The following is an 11,745-nucleotide window of genomic DNA, read 5'->3' as shown; positions in this document are numbered from 1 at the left end:
CTCCATGTAGCCCTGGCTATCCTAGAACTTACTCTGTAGACCAGGCTGGCCTCAAACTCACAGTGATACCCTGTCTCTGCTTCCCAGGTGCTGGGGTTAAAGGCATGTGCCACCACCGTCCACCTTAACATCACATTTTTTTTAAAAAAGAGGGACCACTTAAGACCTATATCTTAAAAATTGATCGAAAGTCACCAAGTTTCTTCATCACTTACAAGTTTCAACTTTAAAGCTACCACATATGCTTAAACTGAGTGACACTTAGAAAGTGGGAAGCTGAACCTGCTAATAAATATGAACAAACCTCATAGTTAGAACTGATGTTCAGAACAGTTCAATTAATAGTAATATAAATAATTTGATTTTTTTTTACTGTGAATTCACTTTTAAAAGACTAAAATGAATATTGTGGATTTCTAGAACTTACTTGGTTTTGAGACAGTGCACAAAAAGGGGTTAAACTAAAAAAAAAAAAAAAAAAAATCTCATATTCCAGTTGAGTCAGCTACAAAGTTTCATACCTATCCCCCATATAACCTCAAAAATTTTAAAATAAAACGGTGTATAACAGAAATACTGCAAATAAATCACCCATGAATACTTTTAGATTTCCCCCAGTGTACCACAAATAACATCCAGAAACGGAGACAAACCAGGAAAGGTTTAGACGTGCTGAAATCAAGTGTCGCATGACAAGACAAGCAGAACACAGGACGCCTGTTCCCTGGTCAGTAGCACTGGCCTTTTGCAACTCCTAAGCCATGTAAGTTAATACTGTGAGTTCATAAAACTCAACCGTCACAGGAAAAGAATAATAATAATAGCACAAATAAAAATAGGCTCTGGCTAGAGCCGGCCCGCTGAGGTACATTTGACCACCAAAAACAGAGAGCTATTAGCATCTAGAATTAATGGGCACGGTGGTTTTCAAAGAAGGCACTACCATGATGGACACACCATAGACTCAGCAAAGTTTCCCCATCAAGAAAAGTACTGCTTCTGTTCAAAGAACACCGATTAGAACGCATACCATCATGGAGCCATCAGGGGCTCGAGCCAGTGTTCCTGCTTTAACTGTCAGTTACTTTCTAAACCAAAACTGAGGGTATGTTGTTAACCTGATCAACAGCTGAGCTTTATGATACAAGAGCAAATCCAGTGTGCAGACACCTTCAGATGCACCCGGGCCCATGGGAGTCTTGGGCTTAGAATCTCCATGGTTCTCAGGCCTTGGCCTTCCTGACATCAGCGTGGCCACTGCTGTTACGACTAGTGTGGGATTTATGGCTAAACATTCATTTTCCTCAAAGTTCTCCATGAGATGAAATGAAAAATACTGAGTAATGCACAATTTTTAGAAACTTCCAGTACAGTTTATTGGTGGCAATAAAAAAGGTTACGACAAAAGCAATCCAAGCAAATTTACAAAATGAGTAAAGTCTAAATCACTATTAACTGCTTACCTATATCTGGTAGATACAGATTAAAAGTTAACAATATTTTCTTTGTAAAAAATATAAACACTGAGCCTGTCTATACATTTATTTATTTATTCATTCATTCATTTATTTACTTATCAGCCCCTGACACTTTACCAGGTTCAAAAGACACATAACATCAAAATAGTCTCTAAAGCAAAGACCATTTTGAAATTATTGAATTCAGATTAATAATATTTATATAAAATTTTTAAAACAGCATAGGTTTTCTAGATCATATACACAAATTCACATCCAAAGGCCTTTTCCATAAAATTCTTATGCTTTCTTGATTGTCAACATCATTGATTTCACTCCTGGCCAGACTTTTCTTCTTTGGCAATCCTTTTTGTTACACCACTAAAATATTTCTCACGAAAGGAATTATGACCTTGGTATAGCAGAAAATGATCACTCAGCAGGTGTGAATACTGGTCCCGGTTCTGGTAGGATGGAAAATACAAAATATAAAGACATGAAGTTGTTTCTTTAGTTAGCTTGTAACCATGGCAGTCGCTCATTCTCAGCAAAGCTGCACTCCACGGTACACTTGCCGTGTGAAAACACACTCTACATCTGCAAGTCCAGTGTTGTCCCCTCACCTCACTGGGAAACAGAAAATACCAAAAACATGGTCAGACTACAACTACCTTGTCATTCCTGGTTCAACACGCACGGAAATCGTCCGGGCTATGCATAATACCAAAGAAGCTTCTGTGCGAGAAGAAAGGGAAATACCAGGTATCTGACTGTGTGGTATCATAAAGTCACACAGCACTTCAAACTTCCCTTAGTGCAGCGAAGGACTCCACCACAGCAGATGCAGGCACAGGCTGAGAGGGAGTTCCATAACCACAGACTTCACAGACAGTAAGGGCTGGTGCTCAAAGATTGGGTGTTAGAAAGTCAGCCTGGGTTTGAATGCCCCAACACTTCCTAGTTTAGATGAGAAAGGACTGAGGGACACCATGAAACATCAGTTTCTCGCTCAGCTTCACAAACAATTTCAAGTTACGAAGCAAACTTAAGTAGAAATAAAGTTCCATTTGCTTTGTAATTCTTTAACTTCATATCCAATTGCCCGCACACTTTGGGAGTTTAGTTTAAATTTACATATCATGTCACTGAAGGACATCTTGCTTCCTTCCCTGGAACAAGAATCCAACACTGGCAGCAAGCATCTCCCAGCTCTGTCTTCCTGTCCGCTATTCCCCTTACGGCTCCTATAGTCACATATGACCTCTCAAAATATGCCATGGCTAACTTCCTGAATAGTGGGCACCAGTGAAGAGGACTGGGTAGGGCAGAAGTGCAGAATGCCACAGCGCCACGCAGTATCCCTCTCTGACCTAAGCATCTAATATGAAGTCATCGAGGAGGGAGAAGATACAAGCCAAGTACAGTGGAACACAGGCTTCCTTAATGGGCCAAAGAGATAGTTTGGGAAATAGACTATCACTAAGCTGAGAGGCCCAAGGGAAGCTGGTGATACGGAACGGAGATGGCCGAAGTGAGCATGGGCATGGATGAAAATGACAGCAATCAATATAGACTCATAAGGAAAAATAAAAACAAAAAATAACCTCTGAGCAGTAAGGGAAGACAAACTCTAAAGGGGCAAATGTATTTTCCTCCGTGCCACAGAGACAGGACAGCAAAAATATCTCACTACCAGAAAGCTAGGATCATTAGCCACAGAAAGGTACCTTGCTCAGGGAAAAGCGCATTCTCTCATATCCCAGGAAGCAGAGGAGGTCTGTGTTGGGTAAATGTATGAGTCATGTGCTCAAATGTCCACTTTCAAGATGAACTGCCCCCCAACTGTGAAACAGAACATTACAGAAACTCCTAGAACCCTAAAGCTTCAAATTCCTTGAGCAACCAGGGATCTGGCAGCAGTAAGTCTTGCCGCAAGGTAAGCCAGGGAGTTCAGGGACCACGGCTAAAATTTCCACCTATGTGGGAATGTCCTGAGAAATGTCCCTCATGGAACATCTGTCCTCACACAGAATGACATCACCACAACTCAAAACAGAGAGCAAATCCGATTTCTGTCTTCTCTTTCTCTCCACGCCCACCAATCTTTGGTTCCTTTTCCAAGGCGCATACTTGAGAAGACAATATTCAATTCTGCATAGGTCACACCTCACTTTTCCCTGTTCACACTGCCTGCGCAGCGCCACCAGCAGCATCCGCAGGGTGAGTTTGTTTTGTTGTCTTGTTTTTCTTTTTTAAACCCAGTACCTTGAAGGCCAGCGTGTTTCTTTGAGAAAGCAAGGGTATTCCCAAGCACAGTCTTTCATCTCCTTCACTTACTCAAGCTTGTCTAGTGTTTGGCGGTTGGTTTTTCCAACAGTTCCAAAACCATCTACAGCCATCAATCATCGTAACATTTATGTATCACCTCCATTCTGTAAATTTTTAATGAACATGAAATGCATATGAAGTAAAAAATTACAAATATGAAACACCGAAAGTAAAAGCTGTGGTGATGAAGATTAAAGGACGTTTTTGCCCAAATTAGTAGTCATGGTGTTGATCTTAATAGACAGAGTCAAACAGAAAGGAACAACTGCCCTCCCTGGGGAAGCTTGCTCTTCTTGTGTTATGGCCTCTTCCTTGAATAATATTTACATCCAACTACACTATTGCCTCCTGTCATTTCTTGACCACTAACTAAGTTTCAGCAGGAGAATACAGAAACCATCAGAAACCAGCAGCTCTCAGACCTCTCACCATTCAAACTCAATCAGCAATTGTAAATGAACAAGAAATAGACAAGTTCACTCAAAAACAAACTACTATCTTGTCTATGGTAATGATCTAATTTTCTGCATTCTTCTCATGTACGGTTTGGAGATAGAGAAACAGAGATTGAAAGAGTTTTCACAATCTGCCACAAGCCATACAGCTGGAGCGCAGCACCGTCAGCCTGCTGCCTAAGTCAGACATCAAAAGCTCATGCTTTTTTCATTATACTCCTGTCCTTTTTCAGAACTAGAAGTTATATGAACACATACCGATGACTGAGTCAGTTCCCCACATTATAGATTAGTGGGTCCTTCGAAATGGAGTTTGACATTTAGAGGCCATTCCTCCTGTGCTGTCGCTATTTTTTTAGTCTATTTTATTTTACTTTTTTGATATCTCTTCCTCCCTTCTCCATCCCAATCCTTCCAACACCCCAGCACCAGGTAAGAGAGAAAGGTTAGTGGGAAGCAGGGGCTGAGGTCGCTTTATTACTTCCTGTGGTTAGGAGCGTAGTTCCTTGGGAAGGCTCAGGCTTCATCTCAGGGCATCTCCAACTGCTTCTTGTCAAAGTACAGCAGCAGCAGCCAGGAGCAGCAGGGGAGGGGGTGGGTAGCACCTTCCTTCTTTCTCAGAGCCCCCTGTCTCTCTCCTGGCTATAGCATTTATTCCCTCTCAGAGTCCTCAGAATTAAACTATCTGCACCTGGCAAAGAGCCCCTCTCAGAGCCCACAGGAGGCAAATAGCTTGCTGCTGTGGACACTCTGAATGAGCCCCTGATTCCACACCTGGGATTAAAACAAAAACATGTTCACATGACATAACAGGTTTTAAAGACACCAAAGCATTCCACTACACTCCTGGAACAGCAACATTATGGTAGCACACACTTCAGATCTCAACATTTAGACAGAACCCTTGAACTACTTACTGTCCTATCAGTACTACTAATTCTAAACATAGCCAAAGGAGCCTCCAAAGTCAGTGGTTCAATTTTATGTGTACACTGCCCTCTGCTGGCTGATGCAGATAGTCCTTCCTGAAATTTCTTGATCGACTGAACCAGTTTCCATGTGAAGACCACCTGACTTTCAGGGGCACTCCGCTTCATTTGCTGTTTGCAAGTTCTGACTGTGCAAAGCACCTACCCTCATATGCCCAGATGACCTTGTTAGACAGCATTATCATTTGTGAGCACTGTTTCATCCACAAAGGATAACGCACAGCTAGGAAAACACACATGCACTTCAGAGACTAAAATGGTACCATTCATCTGTTTGACAACTGCAAGTCATTCTGTGGAATGACAAAGAAACAAAGTAGCCTGTTTTCAGGTTAACTGTGTGTTGTATTGTTTTCAGTTTTGAGTTACCATGTCACTATTTACAGCCCAGACTGCCCTTGGCCTCTTCATTTTCCTGCCTCTGCCTCCAGAATGCAGGGATGACAGCCACACATCATCACACATATGTAATTCTAAATTTTGTACAACTTAACTCTACATAAAAAGGCAGCCGTAAGAAGAATTTAAAGGAGATTAAAAGAAAAGTGTTTCAGCCATTTATAGTCCTGCACTTGAATTTAGAGGTGAGCTGTTAAGAAAAGAAACCGCACGTCTTGCATTAACACTTGAAATTGCCATTTTAAGGAGAACTGATGACATCTGGGTTATAAAAAGAATATAGTTTTAATAGTGCATCTCAGAAAATAGGGCACACTGTGTAGACTGAAAAGGAACTAAAGATTGTTCACTGAGAACCCTGTTTAGGTCAAACTGTTTTCCTAATTCTTGCCTTCCCTTGCAAGTGTGCCCTTCTTTTCCATCACCTCCTCTTAAACCAAGCGAAGGTGTTACGTTTCCCACTGCAGCTGCTTCTGGTTTGTTTTACACAGGAAGTAAAGCCTACTAGATATTTTACAATTAAATGGTGTGTCTCAGTTATTTAGAGTAAAGTAATGGTAAATTTTGGTTTATTCCAAACAGGAAATTTCTAGGTATCCCTAATTACCTATTCCTCTTTAAAATGATTTAAATATTTTTCAGTATGATTGTTGTATTTTAGATGAGGGGGCCCAAATAATCACTAAAAAGTTATGATTTTTTTTCCCACATCCACTTGTATATGGTGAGGAAGAGAACAGAATTCCATGGGTTTACAGATCCTGGCAGGAGACAGATATAAAATGACATACCTCCAAACACAGAATTACACACTGGTATTAAATAGTGGGATGAAACAGCAACCATGGGACTATACAGGGAAGGACAGGAATGGCTTCTCTATGCAAAGGACACTTATTCAAGAGCCACAGAATAACTTTATCACAGAAAGAGGAGGAAGCATTCAAAGACAAAATTCAATGTAAAGAAATTGAAAATAGCTGGGCATGGTGGAGCATGCCTCTAATCCCAGCACTTGGGAGGCAGAGGCAGGCAGATAGCTGTGAGTTCTGTGACTTCAAGGCCAACCTGGTCTACAGAGTGAGTCTAGGACAGCCAAGGCTACACAGAGAAGCAGAGAAGCCCTGTCTCAAAAAAAAAAAAAAGAAAGAAAGAAAGAAAGAAAAAGAAACTGAGAATAGAGCAATGTGAGTCCCATTGGAACCTGAAAGGAGACTGAAGGTTAACGCTTAGTGAACAAAAGATGAAGTGGCTCCAACCACACCGGAGACTGTGATAGAAGGCATCAGGGCAAGTTCATCCTCTCAGCAAAAACTCAGTCATCAGGCGCATTCCCTGAGCTGCCTTCTTCACCGGACACCCGCCCTTCATGCTCCTGCTTGCTCAGTTCTAGCCTCCCTCATGACTGAATACCCACGCTGACTAAAGACATTTTGCTTCATAGGAATTCTCACTGCTAAGAGCTAACTTTACAGACCCTCCAAATCACCAGTCAGATACCCAAGGGCAAGCATTAGCTTAACTTACAAACTGCTTGTTCTATAAGCTTCCAGAGTTCCCCATCCATATGGGACCGTGGAGTCATTTAACCGAAACCCAAATGTTTCTATTTTAATTGCTGGTCAGAGTTAAGTTGTCTTAGAAAGTGACAGCCCCTGGTGGTAAGACAACTTGTTCTACGTCGCTAACGTTAAGTCACGGGCATTACCAAAGTGACAGGGGTGTATACAAAGCAATTTCATAGCAAATATTTGAGTACAAATGACTTGTAAAACTTATTCCATGGTAAATGAAAAACCAATAGTGTCAAAATAAACACTGCCAAGCTAGGAGTGTCCATCTCATTTTGTCAGCAAAGACTCCAAGGCTGGTGAAAGAAGGTCAAGTGCTGATACAGATCCTTAATCCAGTGTGAGGAAGAAGGGCAAGAGATGGAGGAGAAAGGCAGCAAAGCGAGTGGGATGAGATGTGAATGACAGCGCTGAGTCTAACGGGCCTCAGTTCAGCTTCAGGGTAATTACCCACGTCCGGCTTTTGTTTAAAAATCCTGTCCCCTTATCAAAGCTTCCCACTGTTCTACATCTGGTACTGGACAGTAGCCATAGAAACCACTTGTGCTAAAGTTATACAACTATAAACAGCACTGGGCCATTTCCAAACCAAGGACAAGCAGGTCAAAAGTCTGGTATCCAATACCATTAAATCTGTAGTGTTATTCTTAATGGGAGCCCAGTAAAGGTGAAAACCTTTATGCCAATGTTATGTATTCACATTTATTCGGTTCCTTATAAAATTAAATTTCAAGGTATTAAGCTGCCTGAAGTCTATGAAAATATATTATATTTTATCTAGAGCCTCAAAATGACTGATCATTACTAAACGCACTTTGGGTATTTAACACTCAACATAACGTCTGTTTAAGTGTAAAAGAGCATTGTGGGTGTCCACGCTTCGCATGATGACATGCAAATATGAGCATTTTCCATGTGTGGATATTAAAGTTTACATCTTTGTAAATGTAAAACTGAACGTCAGATATTAAAATTGTCAAAAGACAAGATAAAAGTTTTAACAACAATGTATTTTATATTTAATTGGACAAAAGTTGTGTCTTCTTAAAGAGCACAGAATGAACAGCATACAGAAGCATGTACCTGTAAACCAATAAACACCTTCACTTTGACTCTGAAGCAATGTTGATCCTTGGTGGCTCTGTAACGTTTCCACAATCCATTTAAAGAATTAATAAAGACCTATGTATATGTGTATAAATAAAGATTAAAACCAGGCAAAACTTTTTTTGTTTACAGGTAAATTCAAAGGAAAGCAAAGGTCAGAACAGTGTTTTTACCTGCAGGAAGGTCCTGTTTGTAACAATATATATATTTTTGTAATGGCCACAACATTAGGATATATTTGGAGCAGTGCACTGCTCTGTAATCTTGACCATAAAGTGACTACATGGATATGCATTTCATAAGTACTCACTAAGCTGTACATTTACTTGTAGAGGAAAAAATACATATAAAATCACAACCCTGGATTATAGGTGTCATAAAGCAGAAAGAGGATGTTAATTCATATTTTAATTGGAAACACCTAGAAAGATAAGTTTAAGTGACTATCTATGAGAATAAAGAAAAACCAAGTAGAACTCCTATCACTCATACAAGAGTCACAAAGGAAACTCCTGAGGACTCTATCCTGAGTCCCATGTCCCCCAAAACCACGTGCTCTGGAACACCAGATCACACATCTTCAAGTGAGCCACGCCCATAACTCCATTACATGGACTTTTCCTATTGGCGCTCTAGAACCTGAGCGTCAGAGGCGGCATCACCGTGCACCCTGACTTCAGCGAGCTGCTTGCCTCTGCACAGTGAGATTCCATCTCTTAACCTGCATCGCCTGTGCTGGAGCTGGCGAAGGACTGACTCACGTTTTCTTGGTCTATTAGTTTGCTTAGCAAAATCACTTAACTGAAGAGGAATCAAAGAAAAAAATGACAACTCTCTAAGATTTAAACCAAGAATAAGTGACATTAACAATAAAACCGAACTGTTCTGGAGCTGAATTCAAAATGCATGGCATGGGGCATCACCACATCCCTATCTGCCTTCTTGAGACTTCTGCAAATACTTCACGCCAAAAGAAAATTTATATATATATATATATATTCTGACTTCCCATGCAAAATATTTGAAGGGTTATCTTTTTCTCCCTCATATATCATATTTTGACAGTAATGAATATTGACAATTAGGCCTAGCCTGAGTTTGTGTTCAATTGTTATGTTCTTATATAGGGTAATTCTACCCAATGTTATTAAACAGTAAGTGAGTTATCTCTACAAATGAGCAAACTGTAAAACAAAGGAGGTACATAAAGCTCTACTAAGTGACGAGGATGCCCTTATATTTAAACAACAATCTCTTGCAGAGGAGACCTGAAAGGTTGCATTGGTTTGTCTTTTTCATCTCAAGGGTCCAGAGGCATGTGGCCTCCTGGTTACGAGAGCACATCGTTCTTGCTGAGGACTAGAGTTTGCTTCCCAGCACCTACATTGGGTGGCTCCCAACTGCTTGAAACTCAGCTAGAAGGGATCTGATGCCCTCTTCTGGCCCCATGGATCCCTGCACATACATGGCATATACACACACACGTGCACACACACAAACACATGCATGCATGTATGCACAAGATTATGAATAAAAATAAACCTGTCCAAGAAATATCTGTGAAGCAGCTACTCTAGGGATTCCGTCTGGTCACAGCAGATTCTGGCAGAGGCTACTAAGAGCACACTGCTGTTGGGTAGCCAGCACTGAACACATAACCACTGTAAGAAATCTCTTCTGACCTAAAGCTATCTAAAGATTAGCATCCTTTTCTTCTTTGGAGATCAGTATCTTTATTCAATGTATTTTATGCAAGAAAAATGTTTCATGGAGTTTCCACAACTGTACACAGCACCGTTAACTGTGTGTCAATCAGAAAAGGAAAACTGACCTAGCAAGACCTACTGCACTCTGTCATAGCACCCTGAGCACCTGGTTAAAGCCAAAAGGGCAAACAAAAAGAGGTGTTTAAAAGAAGCTAAGAATGCGATGCTCAAGACCATTTGCTTCTTTCTTACTTTCGTGTTAGAAGAAATTACTCCTCAGGTCTGGCATGCGATGGGCAAGTACCCTGCCCCTCCATGGCAGACCCAGACCTCTTACCTCAGCATGCTCTGAAGGTAGAAATATGTCCAAGTAAAAGCCAGTGTGATGTAGCTAAGTGTAAGATTTCAAGGACTTAGATGAGTTTGTTTTCAACTCTGCTGTTCACTACTTAGTCAAAAGTGGGCTTAAGAAGGCCCTTCATCTTGGAGATGGGGAAATAAACTCACAGGAATAAGAATGTTTATAAACAAGCTCCGAAACAACATGGCGCTTTATTCATTTAATGTCTAGAATATATTAATGAAGAATACTAATAATAAAAAAAGGTCCTATCAGGCATCACCATGAATATCATGGATAGTCATGGTTATCAAGAACCCCTTCACTATGCACACAAAATAAACAAATCTAAATTGTAGCTAATAATGTAAAGATACAAGTATTCATATAAATTAGACAATCTTTATATCTTATTTCTATATTTTAAGTGGGGGCAGAACACTTTAACAGTGTATCAAGTAAGCCAGACTTCAAACTGAAGTTAGACCTAACAAGTGGCAAGTCAAAAGCAAAGGTCACAGTAAATGAAGTGTAAAAATCTAAATTTAATATTCTTCTACTGCCAAAATCAACAGCCCTGAAGAAGTCTGAGAACAATTTGTCAGACATGTGAGAACTGTTTGACGGTCCTGTGTCCGCCTGTTCTATAAAGGGCTAGAATCCTGATGTAATCGCAAGTGTTCCTTAGCAGGAAACAGAAGGCAGAAATGAAGCAATGAATTAAAAACAAACACAACAGAGTATCACATTAAAAGTAAATTCCACACTCGTTAAGACTTACTAATGTGAGCCTAGCTTATATTAATGTGACCATTAGGAGGGTTTTTTCTTATTTAAAAAAAAAAAATCAGTTTCAGCCAGGTGTGGTAGGACAGCACTGGAAAGCAGAGGCAGGCTGACTTCTTGAGTTGGAGGCCAGACTCATCTATACATGACTTTCAGGACAGCCAGGGCTATACAGTGAGACCTTGTCTCACCCAATCCGGGCATACTCACACACAGATTTGTGCATTCATGTGTACACACACACACACACACACACACACACACACACACACACACACACACACACACACATACACACAAGCTCACATGCACATACCAGTCTCATACAAGAACAAGAACAAGAACAAGAACAAGAACAAGAACAAGAACAAGAACAAGAACAAGAACAAAAATACGATGAAAACAAAAAGCCGGGCCATAACTAGCAGTTTCATAGGGTTGAAAAACAGCAAAGGAGAGTGAGCTTATGCATCCTTTTAATATCCAATAAGAACCCTCAAGAGCTAACTCTCCCTTGACTTTAAAATTAATTAACTTATAGAAACATAAATTTTGAAGAAAAACAGTTTTTAAACTACAATCAAGAGAAAGCATATATGAAGATGCT

The 11,745-nt window shown here is 40.4% G+C and overlaps 1 protein-coding gene across 2 annotated transcripts in view; it reads right to left on the bottom strand.

The window, feature by feature from the left end:
- Nucleotides 1-1,351: 1,351 nt before the first annotated feature.
- The window catches only part of Trmt11 (tRNA methyltransferase 11 homolog), a 44,210-nt gene continuing 33,816 nt past the window's right edge, over nt 1,352-11,745 (bottom strand). For both annotated transcript variants that reach the window (XM_051164041.1, XM_051164040.1), the window contains one exon: nt 1,352-1,921. In XM_051164041.1, coding sequence (XP_051019998.1) covers nt 1,790-1,921 — 132 coding nt within the window. In that variant the 3' untranslated portion in view covers nt 1,352-1,789. The remainder of the gene's footprint in view (nt 1,922-11,745) is intronic.

Source organism: Acomys russatus, chromosome 21, assembly GCF_903995435.1.
Source record: "Acomys russatus chromosome 21, mAcoRus1.1, whole genome shotgun sequence".
In the NCBI taxonomy this organism is placed as follows: Eukaryota; Metazoa; Chordata; class Mammalia; order Rodentia; family Muridae; genus Acomys; species Acomys russatus.
This window is presented reverse-complemented; position numbering and strand designations above follow the sequence as displayed.